Source organism: Myzus persicae, unplaced genomic scaffold, assembly GCF_001856785.1.
Source record: "Myzus persicae strain clone G006 unplaced genomic scaffold, MPER_G0061.0, whole genome shotgun sequence".
NCBI classification, from domain to species: domain Eukaryota; kingdom Metazoa; phylum Arthropoda; class Insecta; order Hemiptera; family Aphididae; genus Myzus; species Myzus persicae.
Window position 1 is genome coordinate 12,709 of NW_019102414.1, and position 23,419 is coordinate 36,127.

Here is a 23,419-nt window from a genome sequence, read left to right on the forward strand (position 1 = left end):
CAAAAATCTACAACACACATAGTTTAAAAAGGAAAACATTATTGTAAAAATGTCCAGAATTTGTCAAATATCCACTTAAAATGATTTAAAACCTAACAACTCGAGTTGTAGAGGATTCTCTATTTTAAACTATGGACTGCGGTAGTAGATATATGTTCTTCAGTGAATTGAAGGCGAGTTTACTTATATACTATGTGTATTCATAACGGACAAATAATCAAGAATTCCAAGAAAATAATGTATATGTATTACATATAATAATAATATGCTGCTATATCAAAATTATGCTATCAAATATCAACAATATTTTTTTTTTTTGAACATTCAGGATCTCTGAAAAAATAATTACTTATCCAGCTAAAGCTTGATGCTTTAATTATTTCCTATGATTGTGCACATAATACTCCAATTTTATTGTACAATCTATAGATTGTATCTATAGATGTTAGAGGACACCAAACCTGAATGTGTGATCTCCGTCTTACAAAATAATTACAATTTTTTATTCTGCAGTTCCAATTGAGTGTAATCATCTTTAATAATAAAGATTAAAAACTAAAAAATTTAATTTAAATTTAAAAATCTTAATATTGTAAAAAAACATAAAACTAGTTAAGAAGTTACCTTCTAAATTTGATAATAGTAATATACACTTTTTTCAGTAATGCATTTTACAAAATGTCTAATGTATTTAAAATTTATGTAATTAAATATAATAGTGAAATTGAAATACAATAAATTTGAATTTTACAAACGCACAACCGTAGAACGGGGGTTGGCCGCAGTCACTAATATGCTGCGGTCAAGCACCATCCGACGTCGTGGGCTCCCAGATGGGTGATCACCCAGGTTATTGGGTACGAATCCTTGCCAAACATACAACACGCGTTCCCAACAAACTATACTCCCCCCCCCCACTCGAAAAAAGTTCTTTAAAAAAAATGATTTACATTTAACACATTTGACTATTTTCTATTTCTTACCAAAAATTTGTTAAATTATATGCACAATATTAATGAAACTATACTACATTTTCTTACCTTGACATTGAAATCCTTGTTTTCCAAAACCCCTAAAATAAAATACATAGAAATTTAGTTTTTTATATAAAATAGATTAACATAATGATATACATTATAGATACACGCATGTTAACATTTTCTAAATCAATAAATAATTTTTTTTGAGCAGTGGCTTTGTGTGTATTATTTAGACTTTTAAAATAAAATCCGTACTAAAAAAACTAATTACTAAATATTTTAACACGCAAATACAATATTGCCTTCTTTTTTTTTTAATACTACATTTTATGCCATGAGTATGTAATTAATGGAGTTTATTATTTAAAAATAAGTTTATTGCAAGCTGATGCCGAATAAGAAAAATTGGACACTATTGAAAAAAAAAATGTTTTAAAAATATAAGACGCTTCCATTATTCGTTGAAAAAATAAAGCATTGGTTTAGAATTTTATTTGAAAAAATTTCAAGATGTTTTATGTAAATTTCTTAATTTTGAACGAAATAATGTATTTTAAAAAAACTTGTGACAAATATTTTACATACAAAATTAATCCACTAAGTAGGTTCAAAGAATTTGTTATACATAAATCCAGTAGTAAATTATATAAAACACCTGTCTTTCGGAATATTATATTCACCATCTACAAAAGCTGATATACAGTTAAAAAAATCATTCAAGTACACGCATTTAAAAATAAATTGAAAAATTAACAAACTTCAAATTACTATTTTCCTAAATAACAGCTATTTAATAATGCTAATATTAATTATAAAAATAATAATTCACTTTCCAAAAACCACCAACACTTTAACTGAAGTTCAATACAATTAGCCTTGCCGACACTTAATTAAATCAGTAATACTGATTAACTAAACCAACAGCTGAACTTGAGCATAAGTTATCGCATAGGTTAGAAAACATAGGCAGGTCAGATAAGACTAATAGCATTAAGAACAGTAAACGTAAAAAACGTTAAAGTATTAAACAAGTTATGAAAGTTCAATCTGCAAGACTGCAAGTGTGGTAAATTCCCGGTTTCTAAACGTATTTTAATACAACGCAATATAATTCCTTATAAAATGTAATAACAATTTTGTAATCTTTATATTTTGGTAATTATTTTTTAATATTGATTACTAAGAATCTAAATAAAATACTTATATTTTGATATTTTTTAATGTAATCTAGCTAGTATAAACTTACTTTGAATAGAACCGTCATATGTACAATTATTTATTTATTCAGCTGTTGAAAAAATAATTTCAACAATCGTAACTATAAGCTAGTAGCTACCGGACGGACGGACGGACAGAACGGGGATCTAAGATGTTCGAAAGTTAGGTTTAGAAATCTTAAAGGCTAATAAATAAGAGATTTTACAATGTAACCTATAGTAATGGCATCGAACATATAAAAATAAAAGATTGAAAATAAAATGATGATATAAGATATAAGGACATAAAATGAAGAATACGAAAGACCGAGATACCAAATAAATATTAAAAATATATTTTTTTAATTGTTTAGGATTATTATCATATGTTTAATTAAAATGTAATGAGTGTTTATTATTACAACGTATTTTCAACATTGTGATATATATTATATAATATATTCTCTGACATAATTTGTAAAAATTAATTGTTTTGTGTATTTTAAATAACTAAGTAGCTATACAAAGAAATAAATCCGGGTACAAAAAATGTTTCAAACTGAAATTAGTCAAGTGTTTATTAATTATTTATATTTATTGTAATCCTAAGCTACTTAAAAAAAAAACTTTTTGTTGGCACCAGTAAGTAATTATCAAAACGTACTATTATATATACTATTATTCTATATTATAGGTATATTTATAAATAAATTGTAAATCAAATAAGATAAATTTATGTAAGACAAAAGATGCAAAAGAAAAATTGTTATCCTAATATCGTATATATATCAAACATAAATACATACATACATAAGATTTAGTATTGAAAAAAACATGGATAAACATACAACAACTTAAAAAAAATAAATTTGATTTTTGATATTAAACATACAGGTATCGTGAACAATATATTAATAAGGTCAAAACTATGAGAAATAAACATTATTTACGTGATATTGTATAAATTGATCAGATTTAATTTTCCAGTAAACCATATTAATATGATTATGAGCTAAACCGATACTGTCAAATTTAATTTTAAAATTAGAGAGTTTTTAAAGATTTTTAGTTGGGTACCATTATCAATTATCATTATCAAGTTTTTTTAAATTGTATGTCTACGTATAAGTATAAAAATAATTAAATTATTATGAAGTATAAATTATATAATATTATATAAATAAAAAGAATCTTGAAAAAACGAACAATTTTTAATTAGAAAATAAGACCTTATTAAAGTAGATTAAATAACAAATTATTACAACATAATTATGTATACTATTTTATTTTTGATATTTGATACATAATTTATTTAATGGTTTACTATTATATTAATGATTTATAATATAATATTCAATAATGGTGCTAAATAACGGTTTATGCCCTACTAAAATTAATATCGAATACATTTTTAAAATAAATAATTAAATCAAACATGCACTATAATATTCAAGTATTAATTCAAATTTTCATCGTTAAATCAAATCAAAACTTTTAAAGCCAACATAGCAAATAAAATAACATAATATACTAAGCAGTTAATTACAAACATTGTGATTTAACATTAGTTTAAAAATTAATGATTTAAATTGCAATGTTTTATTTTGTTTTGGATTCCAAACTAAGCAAAAAATGTACATTGATTTAATAATATTTTATACTTTTAATTATTTATGGCGGGACAGAACTTTTCTAGAAATTAAGGTTAAGTATCGAAAAATTGTGAAATTGTATGGCAACAAAATTTTATTTTATCAAATTAGTAATTTGTATTTTTAAAATTCAAAATTTATTATTTCTACGACATATTTTTATAAATAATTAACAGTTGGATAGTTAAATATTTATTTTGGTCTAATTCTAAGTGTTAGTAATACAGTTAATATACAAGATTTAATCTATCATATTATGTTCCTAGTAGGTATCTTAGTAATCTTGAAAATCTTTAACTAAAATTATTTTAAACACTTAGTATTTTCGAATTAAGAATAATATAATACTATGAAAACTGGAATATGCTGCTTTTAAAGTAAATATTTTCAAACAATTTTTTTGACTTTCAGGTTGTATGATATTACAGCGTCTTCGACGATAAAGGTACCAACACGAAATATTTCGAACGAATGACTTTTTGAATGATATTTTTTTAAAAATTTTAATTTAAGCACTCGAAACAAAACAATTTTTTTATTGTAACCCCATTTTTTGAGTTCAAATTTGATTTACTTTCATTTTTTTAAGCAACTTTATGACTTATAAAGGTTTTTTAAATATTTAAAATTTACTTACTGAGGAGTGAGAGTTTTAATTTATGCATGTTATATTTATCATATTTTTTAACAGCCTATCTACAATTCTACAATGTTCTGAGTGATTTCGTAGTTTTTTGTAAACTCAGGTGTGGTATCGAAAGTAAAGCACATTTACATTATTTTCACCAAATTATTAATATATTGTAAAAAAATATGATAAGTACAGCATACATAAATCAAAACTTTGGATCACACTAAATAGGTCAATTTTTAAGAAAGAAAAAAATTTTGTAAGTTTAAGTTACTTTAAAAAGTTAAAGTAATTCAAATTATTTGAAATAAAAAAGGGGAAACAAAAAATTGTTTTGTTGAGCATGAAATGAAAACCATGAAATTCAAAGTCATGGCATCGTTCGAAATATTTCGTGCTATAGGCAACCTTAATCGTTGAACACACGGTATATTATTAATATTTCAAAACGGTACAATCTAAATTAGATAAAGCTAGATCTCGGAGTAAGTTACTGTGTTACTGATATGAGTACGATAGTTATTGATTTGGAAGTAGCACAATAAATTACACAACATTCTCAAGACAATTTTGATTTCTTAGTAAAGCTTAGTTGGTTAAAAGTAAAAACTGAATTATCGTAAATTTAAAGAAGAATTACAAATGAAAAAAGTTTACTACACAGCTTTTAGTCACAAAACACCACATTTTTTTCTCGAAACTGTCTGAACAAACATTATAATAGCAAACACTAAAAATATTTAATTATTCACATACAATATATTACATACATTAAATAAAGTAAGACTCAAAAGATAATAATTTTTATTTCATAATTTTGTACAAAAAAAATCGTAATATTAAGAGTAAAATAAACCAAAATTAAAAATATCTGAAAAAGATGTTGTTATTGATGTCGTATAATATCTAAATAAAAAAAATACTTATTGTATCTTCTAAAACTGAATTTTTCACCAAAGTGAAATCAACGTATTTAATATTATATATACTTATATAGGGTTTTAAAATATAAACCAAAAAATATTCCATTGCATAAATGTGTTGAACTGAATAATTTATTTTAGTGGTAAAGGAAACCTAAATTACGATATGTCGTTTAACGATAATAATATGTAGCTCACTGGTTTTAAATCATGACGAGTATCGCATTAAATGTCCGCAATCTATAAATAACTCATATGTTTCAATTTGTGAGGAGAAATCAAGAACAAGCTGGATATACCAAAATGTATATACAAACCAGCATACATTTTTTATTTTATCGATCACAAAATTTAAACATTATACATAAACAACATCAACGAAGGTTTTATTCCCCCTGATATTTCCTTGACCTATTTTCTAAATTACCTACCTACCCCCACTATCACAATATAGGGTAATTAAATAAACATAAAACCCAATGAAAATTAAATAAAGTAAAATCATTTATTCAATTCAATTAATGGTTTTCTAATCATATAAGCTTTTTTATAAAATATTGTATTGTTATTACAATACATACAATAACGTTCATATTATAATATATATATATTTATAAAATGCCATATAAATATAACAATGATTAAATCAAATATAGAAGAGTTGATATCTATTTCAAAACTAATTGAATAAAACCTCATTTTTTTCATAAACATAGTATCATTCATTCTATAAATTATATCGAGTTTCAAGAATTATAAAAATATAATTATAATTATTGGTGATAGACATTCTTAGAAAAAAACACAACATTTCGTGTAAAATTATTAAAACTAATTAATTTTTCTACAAACACCTATAAATTCTCCATCATGCATTACCTATACATAAATTAATACAAGTAAATATGAGTTATTTTTTCAAATTGTATTCCATTAAGTTGCCTAACATTTTTTAATTTTGATTTATGACATTTGTCGTTCAAAAAATTATTATGTGATAAGTCATTATATTCAAAAAAACGATATTCATCGATGTCCCCTCAAATGTTGGTACTTATACCATATTAAAAACCAACTAGGCATTTTTGACATAAATAAAACTTTAAAAGTTGTGTTAAAATATTTAGTACAAGCAAGACCGTTCCTATTACTAGCCTATAAAAGTATAATATATAGTTGAATCTAACATATAACTTTAAGGAGTACATTTTTACAGTATCTACATAACTACATATTCAGAACATTTTGTCCCCTAGTCCTGAAGTATTCTTATAAAATTTCCTCTAACCAAATAACCTATATAATAACAATATTAATAAACATACAAAATATAACTTTTACCCTGAATGTTTTTTTATTCAAACGACCTTAGCAAGACCTAGATCCCTATTAAAGATGTAGTGAAAAATAGTACCTACAGAAATAAAATAAATAATATTATTAATTATTTTCCAATAGTATTGTATTAAAAATTAAGTACTTTGAAAATTATAACTATGCAGTAATTTTATTATTTGAGATGTAATTTCAAAAATAAAATAAACCTAAAATGTTTCATGACAGGAGAGGATAACTTCATCACGCCATCGATCACATTTAATATTTGATGATAAATAAATACTTAAGGTGATTTTTTCTATTCAGTGATGTTTATTTTATTTTTATTCCCTAAGCAAAAAATTTTTTTTTTTTAAATATAACTTCGATTGATTGATTCAAGGGGTTATGATTATTTTAGGGGTTATTATTTTACTCGAAGCTTATTTAATTTTACCAACCTATTAGATCCAATGCGTTGATTAAAAGATTTTTGATACAGAATAATAATTGTGTTACTTGTTTTTAGAATTTGAGCAAAATTATAAAATGCAAGAAATATTTAATAATTCTCAACAAGCCTCTTAAAGCCTCATTTGATAACATTATATCGAAATAATCTGGTTAGAAGTTCAAATCCAATAAATACATAGATAGATACAATAGATAGATTGGAAGCTATATTTTTTATTTAAGTCAATAATATTTAAATAATACGAGCTAAATAAACAAATAGAATAAATATGAAATTTGAAAACAAAAGCTTACTACTAGTAATGCAGATTACAATTATGTCAAAAAAAGGAATACATTTTTAGTTTTTTTTTTTTAAACAATAACACATTTAACTTATTAATAACTATTGTCTGGATTGTCAGTCGTTAGTAAAATCTAATAAATAAGCAGTTTTCAAACAAATAGATTTTTTATTGACTGTTAATAGAAGAAAACCTTAACACAAAAAACGTTTCAAACGTTTTTTGAAACACAATCAGGACATCACATACGGTATACTGATCTATTTTAACAATACGTCAGTATAATAATACAACTGCTTACCGTAAGCCACAACGACACAGCAGCAAATAATACATTAATTAATTAATACAAAAATGAACAAATTAAAAGATTAGAAATGAAAACAAAACAATTTAGTAATACACATGACGTACTTACGAATAAAAAATACCCATTAATAATGGTAAGATTAACTAAAATGTACCTAATAAAGAACTTGAGAAATTTCAAAATAATCGTCACCAGCTGGTTAGTAATTTCGATTTAACATCAGTTGAATTAGTTTACCATGGTATATTGGGATGGGCGTTATCCGCTGTACATCTGACTAGCTTCCGAAAAGCGCTTTTCGTCGATTGTACTATTACAGTACCTATTTTAACCCCTCATTCTGAGTTTATTTCTCCTGCATCAAATTTCACGACAGACGTCCACTTACGAATGTGCACTATGTAAGTAGTAGGTACAATGTTCTACGTTGGTTGTGATAATTTTATGATGAATAAAAAATATCCTTACATAAGCACTGTTATTTTTCCAAGCAATAATATTGTTATAACCGTATATGGATTATGGACATATTAACTTCTATACATTTAAAATTGTTTACCTACTAAAATGTTCAATATAATTTTGATAAATAAAAGACAAATTATCAAAAATATATGTATTTCATGATTGTTACTAAGATTATTTCTAATGGACTGTCTTTAAAATACTGGTAGGTACGTAATTATAGCTCAAACAACATAATATTATACACATTTGTATTAAGTATAAGTTCGTTTATCTATGAATCTATTCTATTATTAAAACTGAGATAAGTAATTCATCATAAAATTAGTAATGTGATGTACTGATGTTTAAAAATATTCGAAATGTACATAGCTGAAGAGAATGTGCACACCTGAATTTTTTATTTTCCACTATATAAATATTTTAAATCTACCGAAAAATTGATCGTTTATTAGTCATAACTTATAAGCGTTAGGTATATTGTATATATAATGGTTAATTTCCCTAGAGAGACAATTGTTATATAATACTCTCAAAAGTTTGTGTTTCTTTATAGAACCCTTAAAAGTTCCACGGTTGTCGGTTGTATTTAGGTCACCTCAGTAAAAGCCATATAAGTGAACATTTTTGCCATAAGTCTTTTCAACATTAAATATATTTGGATTAGTAACTCACTTCGATAATTTAACATTTCATGATACTATTAATAAAATAGTATAGTTTAAATTACTATTGACGCTAATATTATTGTTCTCAGTATAGAAAATAAAAAAGAAGTAATAAAAAAAAAGAACAAATTAATTATGTGTTACCTAACCTAACCATACAATAAGTTTCTAGTAAATTAAAATAAAAGTATAGTACATTAGTACGAGCGTAGGAAGAACAAATAGCAGCTAATAGGGCAGTTGAAAAGTAACTTTATTTGGTACCTACAAATCTACTTATCGTATTGTAATAAATGGCAAATTACAATAATGAGTTTTGGAATTATAACTTGAATATTATATAAAACCGATGATAATTCTAATTTATAATATAAAATTGTTAAAATGTAAATGTAAAATTACAAAAGAAGACAGAAATATCTTTTGAAAAGTGGAGCAAATCTCATACTGGACTTATGAATACAAGGTCAACAAGTAACAACAATTGAAAAATAATGGAAATTCGTCACAGTTTTTTTTTTATTTTGGGCCGGAAGGCAATTATGAAACCCAATTAAAGTTCTTTTATACCCAAACGGTTAACATGTATGATTGGAATTTGAAACAAATAGAAGTGTTAATAGGATATCACATATTGTAAGTTGGATAGTTAGTATGCTAAATAAAATAATGGAAAATAGTACACATCATAATAATATGTAGATTACAATGCTACAATAATGCGTGTACGAGTGAATGATAACATACTAAACAAAGTTTACCATACTATACCAACTTAAAATAAACCTTGGATAAGGAACAGATTTTAAACTAAAAAAATTCTTTAAAAGCATTTAAAATATAAAAGTTGGTTTTATTTTAAATCTAATGGAGAAATTAATGTAATAGTTGTAAAATTACTTTTTTTTTCTATCATCGGCTTTTGGATAAGTAAAAATATTTCAACCATCAACTTTGAAGGTAAAACTGGTAGCAAATTAGATCTAGTTAGTACTACGTTGGGGTTTAAAAATAATCGGGGAAAACAATAAACAAAATTACGGAAAACCGTGAAAATATTTATGCAAAACCATTTTTCGATAAAATCAATTTTATTTCATAATGTATGCAAAATGTTTTCAAAAATTGGTTAGCATACCACCTCCTAGTATAAAATTAATTAATTAATTATGTATATAAATTATAAAATACCCTCAAAAAATAGAGGCTTATCAGTGTCTTTGCTGAAAATTGTTTTTCATTTGCAATAATTTATCATTGATTGCAGATTTAACACATCCATAATATACAGTGACCTACTCAATGACGTCGTACACTCGAAACCTAATATTATACACAGCAGAGCCACTTTATCGGGTTTTTTTAAATTTTAAACAAATAAAAACTTTAAAATAATTAAACTTATAATATTTAATCAATTTCTTAAATATAAATTGGTAAATTATTGCAAATATCCAAAAATAAACCAAAATACAATTGATTTATTCAGAATTAAAGTTACACAATATCTGAATTATATTCGTTAATATGTATAATATAATCTATATAGGTAAAATACACATATATAAACATTAAAAAGTACTGTACTTAGGTATATAGAATATCAAAACCTGAGGCTGAAGATTAAATTTATTAATTTTAATTTTAGATTTCCCTCTTTTATACTTTTTCAATCAAACTTTAAATAATTATAATTTAGTATTAAATATTGTAGTTTGGACATTTTAAAATCAAAAGTTTATATAGTGTTGTAATAAATGAGGGAGGAATGAGGATGATAAAAAAAATAAAACAAAAGTTAAAACAAAAAATATACACTTAAAAACAAAATTTTAAATAATAAATATCGTAATAATGGTTAATTCAAGTACTTCATACAAAACAAATTATATTTTTAAATTCCGAGTACGTAGAAATATATTGTAATATCCTGCTTTGTATATAAATATTTTAAAACTCAATCACGAAAAATAAGTAATAACTCAGCCTTAAGGCATGATGCAAAAAGCGAAAGTTTGGAATATGTTATTAGTTATTAGTTATTAATATTCTTAAATGAAAGCTAATTTTCAAAACATTTTATTATTGCTAACAGGCTACACAACTCAATAGTAATTAATTCGCATGTACTATAACACAATTCACGTAGGAATCAGCCTGAAATAGTTCTATATCAATTAGAGATATTTACGAAGCACATTCTTATATCATCATTCCGTATATTAAATAGAATAAATATATTAATATTATGTACAATTTAATTATTTAATATAAACACTATATTCTAGCAAAGATAGGTACTACAATTGATTAAAAATACTATTTATAATCAATAGCACTATTAACTATTTCAGTAGAGTAACTTTGGTCTTTTGATTGAAATGCACAATTTCTCCAGATTTTAAGAAAATTTCATATTTTCAACAATTTCAGCACAAGTAAACGCATTCAAATTAAATTTTTTAAATATATATAAATAAACAATTTTTTTAAAGCATTTTATTTATAACCTTTTTTTAATCCGATTACAAAATTGAAAAGGTTTTTTAACACTTCCTGATTTTGGAATTTAAGAGTACTCAAACAATAATTCATACCTAAGAAATAATATAAATCAAAATAAGTTATAAGAATTAACACAATACAAATTTGTTTATTTATATTTATATTTATATTTAGTTATTTAATCAAAATTAGTGTTTCTTTACGTCTTCTTGATGCATAAATAGAAATTTAACAAAAAAATTGTAAAAACAAACATTTTGTTGAAACAATTATAATTAATAAATGAAAAAAAAAAAAAAAAAGAAATTTAACAATATCGAGGATATTTCGAGTCTAAAATAAAAATAGATAACATTTCATTGAAAATTGATAATTTGTAAAAAAAACTTACCCTAACTTGGTTTTTTTTCTAATAAGCAAAAAAACTTTTCTCACATCAAATGTTTTTAAAAAATATAATCTAAATCGAAATATGTGGGAAAATTGGCATTGGAAGGTTTAAAAAAAAAGTAAATTATTATACTACACTTGAGCGAACTTGCAGGGTGAAAACAATTCTCAAAATGTATATTTTGGTATACTTATCATCATCTCCTAAAAACTCTTCTTCAATCTAAGGTCTTCCAGCTGAAATATTTAGCCAGAACACTATACCTACTCAAATTATATTAGCAACCAAAAAATATAAAATTGCGTTAACACGACAATTTATAAAGCAAAATACATAATTCATGTTTTAATAAGAATACAAAATAAAATAATTATTCAAATACCAATGGTCTGAGTAGATTTAAATTCTTAATTCGTAATTCTACAATCAACAATGACTGATAAAATGCTCCGTGGCTTTAATAAATATACGAAAAAATCCCAAAAATGCTACAAAATTTGAGGTCAAAGACGTCTCTAATCATTATAGACTTAGAAAATAATTATTAAAAAAAAAAACAGGAAACTTACTCTACAATAAGACTATAAGATTATAGATTTCAGGTGTATTCGTCATTGAGTATTGTTATGTATGTATTCAAATTGAGCACAATAATTATTACATACAAAAATCGGTTTAAAAGGTGACGAAAAATCTACTTCTATTTTCTATGGAAATTTTAAAACAATTTTATACTACCTACTAAAAGTAATTTTTGATTCAATTAGTTAAGTCAACATCGACATAGGTACCGTAAATAGGTCCATGGTATAAATAACTTAAAATTGGTCCCAATATTTTGAAACTTTCATTATGCATGTAAAATAGTAATAAAATAAGTTATAGCGAAAAGTTTCAAGTCCCTAAAATTAATATTTATTAAATTAAAACAAATACCTATAACTAAAACCATAAGAAGAAAATATTGTTATTTTTTGTTTAAATATGCAATTTTGACAAAATTTCAACTCAAAATTCCTTTAAAAATAATTTCACACGGTGGTTTTGGTTATTTTCCGCTGTAAAAACACCTTAAGAGAATCTTTCTCTTGCTTTCTCACAAGTTTTATTATATATTCCAATCTTAAATATAAAAATTACATTTTTTATGAACTTTTTACAATTTACTTTTAAAATAAAATGCACGAAGTATCGCTATTCTAACAAATTTTTAATTTCAAATGCTTATAAAAAAATTAAGCCTATGTATATATTTTAAATAATTTTAAACTACTGTAAGAACCACTTCCTTCATGACCAAGAAAATAAATTTAGACCCTCCCAATCCAGTCTACACTACCACCAACATGTACTTCTATAAATTAACGAATAAAAGTAATTCGTGATTGTACATATTACTAAATTTACTAATTATTAAGTAGAATACCTATAACAATACACTTAACTTGAGCATCGTAATGCGAATATATTTATAAATATATAGAACATTTTTTAATACACAATTAATCAATGTGTATATTAAAAAGCAATTTCGAAAAATAGTCCACTCAAAAATAAATTAAACATTATTTATAACTGGGTTCTACCGATTACTATGACAAAATATTTTTTTTTACTTAACTATAGATTTTTCGTTAAAAACGATTAAAGGAGCTGTCTAAGCTTAAAAAAAGTATTCAACCGAAGTTTGAGCTATTTTTACCATCGTTGTATGAACAAAATCGTAATTTATTAGGACAAGTTATGAATTTATAATATTGTAGACACCAATAATATATATTTACCTTTATTAAATAATATGTACAGTACAAATGCCGTTTTACTGGTTTTTACTTAATTTCCTCGTAAAAATATAATAAAATCGAAATACAAATTTACAATTTGCTTGTCTAAACAAATCTTTGGTCAAATTCTCATAAGTACCTACTTATTAAGTACATTTTATAATAGCAAGGGTGAAATTATAGGGTTTTATAACTCACCCACCATCATAACAAAAAATAGGTACATACTGATCTCAGACGTAGTATCTACCCTATGGGTATCATAAGAATTTTAAAAGGTATTGCGAAACTTCCCTCGAGATCTATAAAAACTTAATCTAAAATTAGATCCTCTTCATTTTTCAAAAAAATATCATTTCAATTTTTTTTGTGCGTTCGCTTTTGAAAAATACGTATTTTAATACCAAAGAATACAAAAGATAACGTGTAAAAATTATTCTTCCGCTTTACTTAAATAATTATTATCACAAGCCAAAATAATAAATAAAAACATAAATTTACGATTTAAAAATAAGTTATTATTTTCATTAGACATAAGTATTGCTATATTAATAAAAAAAATGTTATTCACAATAACATAAATATTTTGACTCACAGTGTATACCTAATAGCTAAGACTGTACACAATGTACGATTCTGTACATCGAATAACATTTACTTGCCTGCATAGTTTTCACATACAGTAAATTAACATGACAATAACATTTAAACGTTTGTACAATATAGCACAAAACATAATATAATTAAATAAAAAAAAAAAATAAGAATATTCAAATGACTAGTTCGATAGGCCAACTTCAAAGCAGATAATTAAAATATATATCAAACCTCGCACAATTGACCACAATATCACCTATGTCAAACCCGAAATACGTATAAATTATTCAAGACAAACACCTAAGATATTTTTGTTACTTACAGCGACCATGTAACAAAACAGTAGCATCATTTTGAATTTCAAATTAATTAACTCTGCACAATATTTAAATGTTTGACTATAGTCCAGTGGAAAGTTTTTATATGGCCTTTAATTTATGTTTCTATGCAGCAATTATAAGCCCAGGGAAATTGAGAAATCTTACAGAAATAAAAATTAAATAAAAAATATTTTTTTTATATTTATATTTACCATATGAAGTCCTTGCAATGGCTACAGAAAGTCGGTTGCTTAAAGAATCTCGGTATAAATTTATGATCTTTGACGTTATAGACGTTCTTCTTTTTCAAAGCTCCTTTGCGCCCACGCAATCGCAGCCCAAATTTGGTATTCATATCACCAGCATTGTCCTCCATACTTCCGTAATCGTCAGCCATGATTTACCACAAATATCCTTCCGGACAATTATTTAAAAACGACAATGGTCGTTAGAATATTATTAAAACGAAATAATTATACAAAATATAATGCTGTCAAACAATCAGTGCACTGCAGTACTGATAAGAAAGTGAAAAAGAGAACGAGGGACACACACAAGCCTCGACGCATAGTAATAACTGGCGACTGGCGAGCACCGACAAGAATTATACAAGCGACTGCCCGCGGCACAGAGCGTCAGAGCCTGCCGTGGAAAATATTTTGATGAGCGCGCTATCATCCAGAATTTGCCGAAGTCGCCAACCTAGTCACATCAGTGTGACACGTACAACTTTTCAATTTTGTAATAGTGTAAATTATTATTGTAAACAACGTAATCGCGGTCACGGTTATAGAACCGTGATATCGGTCATATGAGATAAGGCAGTGAAAAACTAAAATGTAAATAATATTCTATAATCGCTCAATGTTTAAAACTAAAATATTATGTTATATCCAGATTCCAAATTTCTTAATAGGAACATTAAGCTCCTAGTTCGTTATATTTTATATTCTGATATACTTTTTTTAGACTCGTAGTAAAAGCTTATTGATTTGTAAATCTGAATTTATTATTATTTTAATAATCTTAAAACACACTTAGCGAATATTAAAATTCATTTTAATAGTAAAACAATGTCTATGCCTGCATTTCCCTCGAATACTCCTCAAGTTCCTCAAGCCATGCAACAAGTACAACAACAACAACAGCAACAGCAGCAACAACAACAGCAACAGCAACAGCAACAACAACAGCAACAACAGCAAGAAAAATTGGACAATATATCTAAAGTGAAAACTCAAGTGATTCAACTCAAAGAATCATTAAGTTGTGTGCTTCGTGCAGCTTCATATACTCTTCAACAAAATCATTACATCGACACAGGATTATTAAAAACTGTAGAAATACCCGGTCCCCGGTTTGAGAAAACCATTGAAGAATTTTTTTCAATTTGTGATCAAATTGAATACAACCTTAAGACAGCCATCGAGTGTCAACAACAAGGTATATTCTTAATTTTTCTTAATTAAACTAAAAATTATCAATCAAATTATTTTTACCCTAAGTCTTAAGGAAGACTAGATTAGAATGTTTATTACAGGGACCTAGTTTTTTTTAAATTAGTCATTATTTAATATAATTTGCATAATTTACACATCAAATACTCAAACTACCTTTTGACTTTTGAAAAGAATTTTTAGTAAATGTGTTACTTTTTTAAGACTCTCTGGATCTACTATTAGCTATATTTGTTATTAATACTAACAAGCATATACATTTTCTCAAAATTAAATATATTTATTCTCAAAAATGTTAAAGCTCTCTTCCAAACTTTGTCATGTACTTGAAACTTAAAAGTTGACCTACACCTAAATTTAGTTACTTTTTATATTATTCCTACATTCAACCACATAATATTACATTTATACAAACCCGAGAAATATCCTTCAAATTGGGTTTAAGAATTTTTGACGTAATGCAATAACTAATAACGAATAAAAATCAACGTGTTTTCGTCAAATCATTAATTTATTTTTACCAATTCAAATAATGAACTTCATTTATATGCACTTAGAAAATATTAATCTATAGAATCATTGATTTTATTATATAGGTATTATTATTATAGTACCATAGGTACTAAATCAATGAATATTTGACATAATGTAAATTATGTGTTTTTATTTGTGTATTTTACCAATTTAGCTCGCAATTTTGGTACACGAAATGTAGTTTCAACAAGATAGCATTAATTTTATCTGTATATTATATTTCCTCATTTATTTTAAAAATAAAAATTAACCATTTAAAAGTTTGAAAAAAATTATTATTGACCTAACTGTATAGCAAAACAAAATATTAAAGTATATAATATGTAAATAACACATATTTAAAAATAATTATTTCCTATAAAATTATTTTAAAAGGTTAGAACAAAAATGTATTTCCATTAATTTATTACTAATTATAATATTATTTGAAAACAGCATTTTTTTTAAGAGGCATTAAATAGCATATTTTCTCTACTTCACAATTTTGAAAATAAACAATTATTTACTATCTTATGCTCATCTTTTTTATAAAAAAAAAAAAAAACATTTAAAACAATATGTGTATAGATGTATATATATGTTGTTATTTATTTTATACTATAAAATAAATAATTGATAAATAAATAACAATTTTACAAAAAATGTTTATATCAATAATTATGTTAATTACAATATTGAGTGATTTGAAGTTCTCGCCACATTTCCTCTCCCCTATTTGACTAATAACAATTAATATTAAAGTAATTTAATTTATTAAGTTATATCTATAATACATAAGTTATTTAATACTTATCAGCTTAATTTAAAATTTATTTATTTATATGAAAATATAGTATTAGGTATAATTACTAATACAGTTATGATAACTTGAAATAATATTGCAATGTATATATTTTAATGTTTAGGTCTAAGCAGTCAACGCTATATACCACTGATGGTATATCCTACAAGAACGGAACCACTACCAGCTCAAGAGTTAAGTTCACTCACATATCCTCAGTATTTAAGCACAGTTCGATCACAGATTTCTTATTTAAAAGAAGTTCAAGAATTACTATTGTCTACAACTCAAAACAATTCTAATGAATAATAAAGAAAAAAATGTATATTTAAACAGCATAATGTTATAATGTTTATGTATAATATATTATATAAGAATTTTTAATAATAATAAAATAACTAATAAGTGTTCAAAAAAAAATAAATTCTTAATGTTCAAACAATTTCGTAATTTCCTGTGTATAATGATGTCTCAGATGTAAATTTTACAGGTGTGCTATCATCAACAAGTCTAATTTCCATTGGCTTAATTTTGTTGTAAGATGACTTCGACATAAAATCAACTTTAATTGGGAAGAAATCAGAGGCAATCGATTTGGGTGCTTCAAATTCAATAGATCCTGTAGGGTTAGACGAATCAACTACAGCCACTGACCATATTAAAACATTCTTTTTAGGTTCATAACTATAAACTCCACTGCACTCCTGAATAACTGGAGCATTACCAAATGGCAACGGTACTGTGACAGTAACATTATTCAACTCGAGGTCAGCATGTTCCAAGTTATATTCAATATTTACATCACAACCACCATAACCATTTTCACTAGGCCAGCAATTAATTGAAAGCGGTATAGCTGATTCTTCTTGGGACTGAAGAGTCCACTTTAATAACCCTACTTCAGAATCTAATGGAAATGGCTTTGTTGGATTTTTTAAACCAATTAATCGGTTAGTCTTAAAAAGTTCCTTATCAATATTAGGATGTGTCTGCAATGGAATATTTCCAGATTCAAAATTAAACTGTAAAACAATTTTTTGATACATTTCATTTGAAATTCTTAAAGAAATCAATCCATGTAATTCAAAATTGCGAACACCTCCATCACGACCAACAATGGCAATTAAACGTTCTTCTTTTTTAATATGAATGTCTTTTTGAACAGTTGAAGAAGTTGATGTAAATGATGAAATAGTTGATGTCTTGTTGTTACTAACAACTTTTTCACCTTCAGATTTCAATTGGTCAACAAACAAATCAACATCTTTAGATTTTGCTCCTAATTTTAAAGCTTTATTGCTTGATGTGTATTTTGGTGTTTCTGGCTTGGATACTTTTATTTCATAAATTGAGTCTGCAACTGGTGTCATTGACATGTAAGAGCTTGATGATTGTGGCATACGAACACCCTTTTTGACAGCATCAATTCTCTGACGTTGTAATTCTTTCGCCTTTTCACGCATTTTAACCTTAGCATCACGCTCTTGCGATTGACGTACTGCTTGGTACATTTTTTCTTCGTGAGAATCCATTTCAACAAAGGTTCTTACTTGCGCTAAATTAACACTCTCTCTATATCCAAGGGCTACAATTTCATCAAAAGCAAATATTAAATCAAAAGATTTTTTTGATACTTCACTCTCATCGACTAACCTGGAACAAAAACCATTAGTATAATTGTTAATAAAAGTTACAAAGCTTATAATTAATTTACTGTTTTAGATTACTTACTTGCAACAATCCAGGACTACTTTTGAAAACAATCTTAATGTTTCCAAATCTTCTAATATGTTACTGGTCTTTGTAGTAATCAATAACATGTAGAGTTTTTCCAATGGCTGGTATACATATCGTACAGAATCTGTCTCAACAAATGTATGTTGAATATGACGTTTTTCTGTCGACATCAGCTTAGGAAAAGCAGCCAGTAGACCCTCAATTCGCGCTTTAGTCATTTCAACAAACTGTCGAGAGACAATGGTTTTTCCTGTTTTTGTGCATACGGCTGAAGCCAACAGCACCATTTTGGCAGTGAATTTGTGCAAACTATATAACAATCACAGAAATATACATATTAGGTACACAAAAAAATGTATTTTTCGGTATATCGGCCAAATATTCCGTACCTTGTAAACGTACACTCAATCGGTAGCAAAGTTCTTGCGGTATAAATCGAAAAACCTTAACAAATTGCAATTGACTTTATGAACTAAAAAAATGTGTACACACTACAACAATTTTTCGATGGCAATCATCTATCATTATGCCCCGTGGTACGAATAACTGGGTATACTGATTCTACAAAGTCGCTAAAAAACTACAAATCATGGAATAAAAAACAATTACTCGACGTGTATTCGACCCATAATGTTGTCCGGTGATTCGACACACGTGAGATAAACGTTCATATATCTATAGTGATACGGACTCGAACAAGTAATGACGAGACTAGTATGACGTCAGGACCAAACCCAGTAGCTAACAAACATACCGCAAACCTACCTAGTATACTTTGTTAACATTTTTTCTCCAGAATTCATACCTTTTTTCTTATCACAATTTAAATTATCAATCTGACATGTGGCATGGTATTCTGGTTACGGTTGGTTGGTGACAACCGTAATTTCATAAATATTTTTAATAATATTAGTGATGTTAATAGGTAAACAATTTTCTATTTACCAAATAAATACAATTTCATAAGCGCAGTGGTGCCCAGTAAGGAGGTGACTTGGATGCATGCCATGGGAACAAAATTTTAGGCGTGGAAAAAATTAAATCACACACCACCCTCCCAACAACTGGAAAATAATTAAATTGTATTTCTATTGTTATTATATTTTTATATGAATAATTTACGACTGACAGTTAAGGAGTACCCAAGGACACAAAAACAAAAATTGACTTAAAATATAGTTATTGATGAACTTTACCGGGCAGCATTTTTTGCTATTATTTTTTTTGGTAATCGACCGTTTTTTCTTCTGGTATCGATTGTGCAAAATATGTGCGGTAATGAGTACCTAATTTAAAAGTTACCTACAGCTGTTTTAAATTTTCAGCAAATTCAGAATTATACGTGTCCGTGTGCCCGTGCCCGTGCGGCAGCCACTATGATTACGTTTATTTACAATGATTACGTTTATTTACAGAATAATACTTTAATAGTAGCCGTAGTTGCCCGTAGGTCTCTACGTAGTTGGTGGTATATCCGTATAGGTAAGTACAAATAATGGTTATTTAAAAATTTTGATTAATAATTTGACTTGTCATCTAGATATGACATCTGAATCGACTGAATCCATTAAAGATACTAGCAATAATAGTATATTACACTATCATTAAATATATACCTATACAGTCTACATAATAATATATACTATACAATGTGTTATATACATAACTAGTGTACTATTTATAGTCACAATTTTCATAAACTGCCAATGTGTATTGCTTTTGAATTTCGGAAAAGTACTTCGGAATACTTCTCCAATATTATAATACTCAACACGAATATCTATTAGGTACAGTCTTACAGTACCCATATATATACCGCCACTAACCATTAAATTTAATATCTGGGTATCAGGGATGGGCAAGATACACAAAAATCAGTATCGTTATACTAGATACTAGATACTTGGATTTGGAGTATCGAGATACTAGATACACGATACTTACATTTTAAATATTTAGATACTCGATACTCGATACATTTGAAAAAATTAGTCATAGTCTACGACGCATAGAATTTTTCAAATTGTATTTATTCACAATTAGGTAGGTTATGAATCTAGACAAATGCATTTAACTTTAAATTTCCAAATATTAGTTAAGTATAAATATATCATAATAAGTCAATTGTTAAATTACATGAATAAATAATAATAAAAATAAATTATAGATATCATATCGAAATATCGAATAGTATAAGACACTACAAAAAACGTACGGTAAAGACGTAAGTCCCATTCAACCGTGTATGTGTGGTGCGTCACAGTACACAGATATAGGTAACTAAATATTATGGCTAATCGGTTGAAAAATAATTTCGTACAAGTGTCAAGTTGTACTGCAATAAAATTATGTATTTATAAATTTAAATTCATCGCTCATATTATTTTACACATATTATAGTCATGGGCGTCTTTTGGGGGGGGGGGATTCAGACTATACATTGGCAGCCCTATTTTTAAGTTCCGCTTAATAAACAGGATATATAAATGGCCTGGTGGAGGAAACAATTGACCTGATTCAAATGTTTGCATCCATAATGAAAAGTTGAAATGACGCCCCTGATTATATAGTATTATACTAAAACATAGTCAAACAATCGCGGCTGGTAGATAGGCGAGTAAAAATAATCCTAAAAAATTAATTTTTTTAAGTATCGCATTAGTATCGAGTATTTTTTGACAAAATTATTTTGTGAAATACTCGATACATTGTCTAAAAATGTATCGCGACACAACTATACAAGATACTCGAAATTTCATATAACATTGTATCGAGATACAAGATACAATTGTATCGAAGATACTGCCCAACCCTGCTAGGTATATGTCTTAATCTAAATTATATATTGGTCATAAATATCTGGTTTCGATCAACCTAATGACTAACTTGCAAGTTAGACAAATATTTTTTTTATTTTAACTCAAGTAAAATTATTTACCTATCACTAAATATATCCACTAAAACAACAATAAGTACCTACGCCCGTAAAATCAAAAATATGCAAATATATGCACAAAATTAGTTATTCTATCAACAACATTAGATATCATATTGTTTATACTTGTAAGTTGTTAGTATACTATAACATCAACAAGAAAAATAAACAAATAAATGTAAAATTCCTGGCTATAGTCAACAACCAGCTCTCTCACTAAAATATACTCTTCAGTCTTCATACCTAATGAAGTTTTTAAGTAATACACATTGTTATGGTTGTTGGTTTTTAGTCTTATCCTTAAATCATATACAATATTACAATTGTATGATAAATGATTTAAGTGATTATATGGACTAAATTGACTTCTATTTATTTATACATGTTGTCAATACTTGATAGTTGATTATACTGTATGAAATCCTTACATGTTTACTGCAGGCAATCAATTCAACATAAATAATTATAATAGTAATAACATAGGTAACTAAATAATTCATTGCAAAATTATAGATGAAAATCAGAACAGTATTAATTTTAGGGATGTATATCCTTTTCAGTACTCTTACTCCCCTATAAGCTATAGAGAGGAAACTGGAAAACCAAAAAGGTATAAACAATTAAAAATTTTTTTTCTCTGGTGAGTGGTCTAGTTACTTCTAATTCCTATCTAGTCAGGTTAGGTATACACAATAAATGATAATAATTACTAGTATAATTATATACTTTAGATCTAGTAATTCTTACTCACACAATTTTTACACATTAGAAAATGTTAATAAATTAATATTAGTTACCTACTAGGTGTCTGGGTATATAATTTTCAAATCATCACCATACCTCCTAAATCTATAACTATAAATTATAATTTACCTTAATAGGTACATAAAGTTAAAGAACTCAAAAACTACTATTTTTAATTTCAATTTAAATATGAACCCATCAGAGGCATGCATGTAGGTGGGGGCTGGTGGTGCTCAAACCCCCACCCTCGGAATTTTAAGTAATTTAGAAAGAAAGAACTGCTTAATATTTGTATACAGTTGAAGTTTAATACTATAAACATTTGCCAGGGTTATTTATATAATCCACTATCGATTTATCTAGTACGATAACTAAAACTATTTTTTAAATTATCTAATAGGTATCTAATAATATAACCAATTTATAACAACAAATGATTCAAAGTGTACCATAATTATTATAAAAATATTTTTTTTTTTTAATATTACCATTGAATAATAATATGTACATTGCATGAATATTGACGTATTGTATATACGCTAAAGTTATCATCTCTAATTCTATAAGTGAAATAAACACATTTAAAAACGTGTTAATAAAAATATTGAACCTTAAATTCCTAAACCCTTGTTGCTTATACATAAACATCAACATTTCAAATTTATAATTTCAAAAATAGTGCTTTGTATCACTATATATCGCTTTTTAAACTATGTAAAAATTAAGTTTTTGAA

At 26.1% G+C, this 23,419-nt stretch overlaps 3 protein-coding genes across 4 annotated transcripts; 1 reads left to right on the top strand and 2 right to left on the bottom strand.

The window, feature by feature from the left end:
- Positions 1-952: 952 nt before the first annotated feature.
- On the bottom strand, positions 953-15,144 carry LOC111032056 (protein kinase C alpha type-like). Its single transcript, XM_022312240.1, has 2 exons — positions 14,710-15,144; positions 953-1,072 (listed from the first exon to the last, which is right to left on the bottom strand). The coding sequence occupies exons 1-2, from the start codon at positions 14,892-14,894 to the stop codon at positions 1,027-1,029; spliced, it is 231 nt and encodes a 76-aa protein (XP_022167932.1). The 5' UTR covers positions 14,895-15,144; the 3' UTR covers positions 953-1,026.
- A 182-nt stretch (positions 15,145-15,326) lies between these two features.
- LOC111032055 (mediator of RNA polymerase II transcription subunit 29-like) lies at positions 15,327-17,602 on the top strand. The gene is made up of 2 exons (XM_022312239.1): positions 15,327-15,940; positions 17,394-17,602. Exons 1-2 carry the CDS (start codon positions 15,571-15,573, stop codon positions 17,576-17,578), a joined length of 555 nt encoding a protein of 184 aa, XP_022167931.1. The 5' UTR covers positions 15,327-15,570; the 3' UTR covers positions 17,579-17,602.
- Positions 17,603-17,640: 38 nt separating this feature from the next.
- LOC111032054 (coatomer subunit delta) lies at positions 17,641-19,553 on the bottom strand. 2 transcript variants are annotated; one of them, XM_022312238.1, is made up of 3 exons: positions 19,409-19,553; positions 19,001-19,315; positions 17,641-18,922 (listed from the first exon to the last, which is right to left on the bottom strand). In XM_022312238.1, exons 2-3 carry the CDS (start codon positions 19,291-19,293, stop codon positions 17,704-17,706), a joined length of 1,512 nt encoding a protein of 503 aa, XP_022167930.1. In that variant the 5' UTR covers positions 19,294-19,315; positions 19,409-19,553; the 3' UTR covers positions 17,641-17,703. The 2 variants fall into 2 exon arrangements, with proteins under 2 accessions (XP_022167930.1, XP_022167928.1); XM_022312236.1 differs by having other exon boundaries at positions 19,396-19,552.
- Between the last annotated feature and the right edge of the window lie 3,866 nt (positions 19,554-23,419).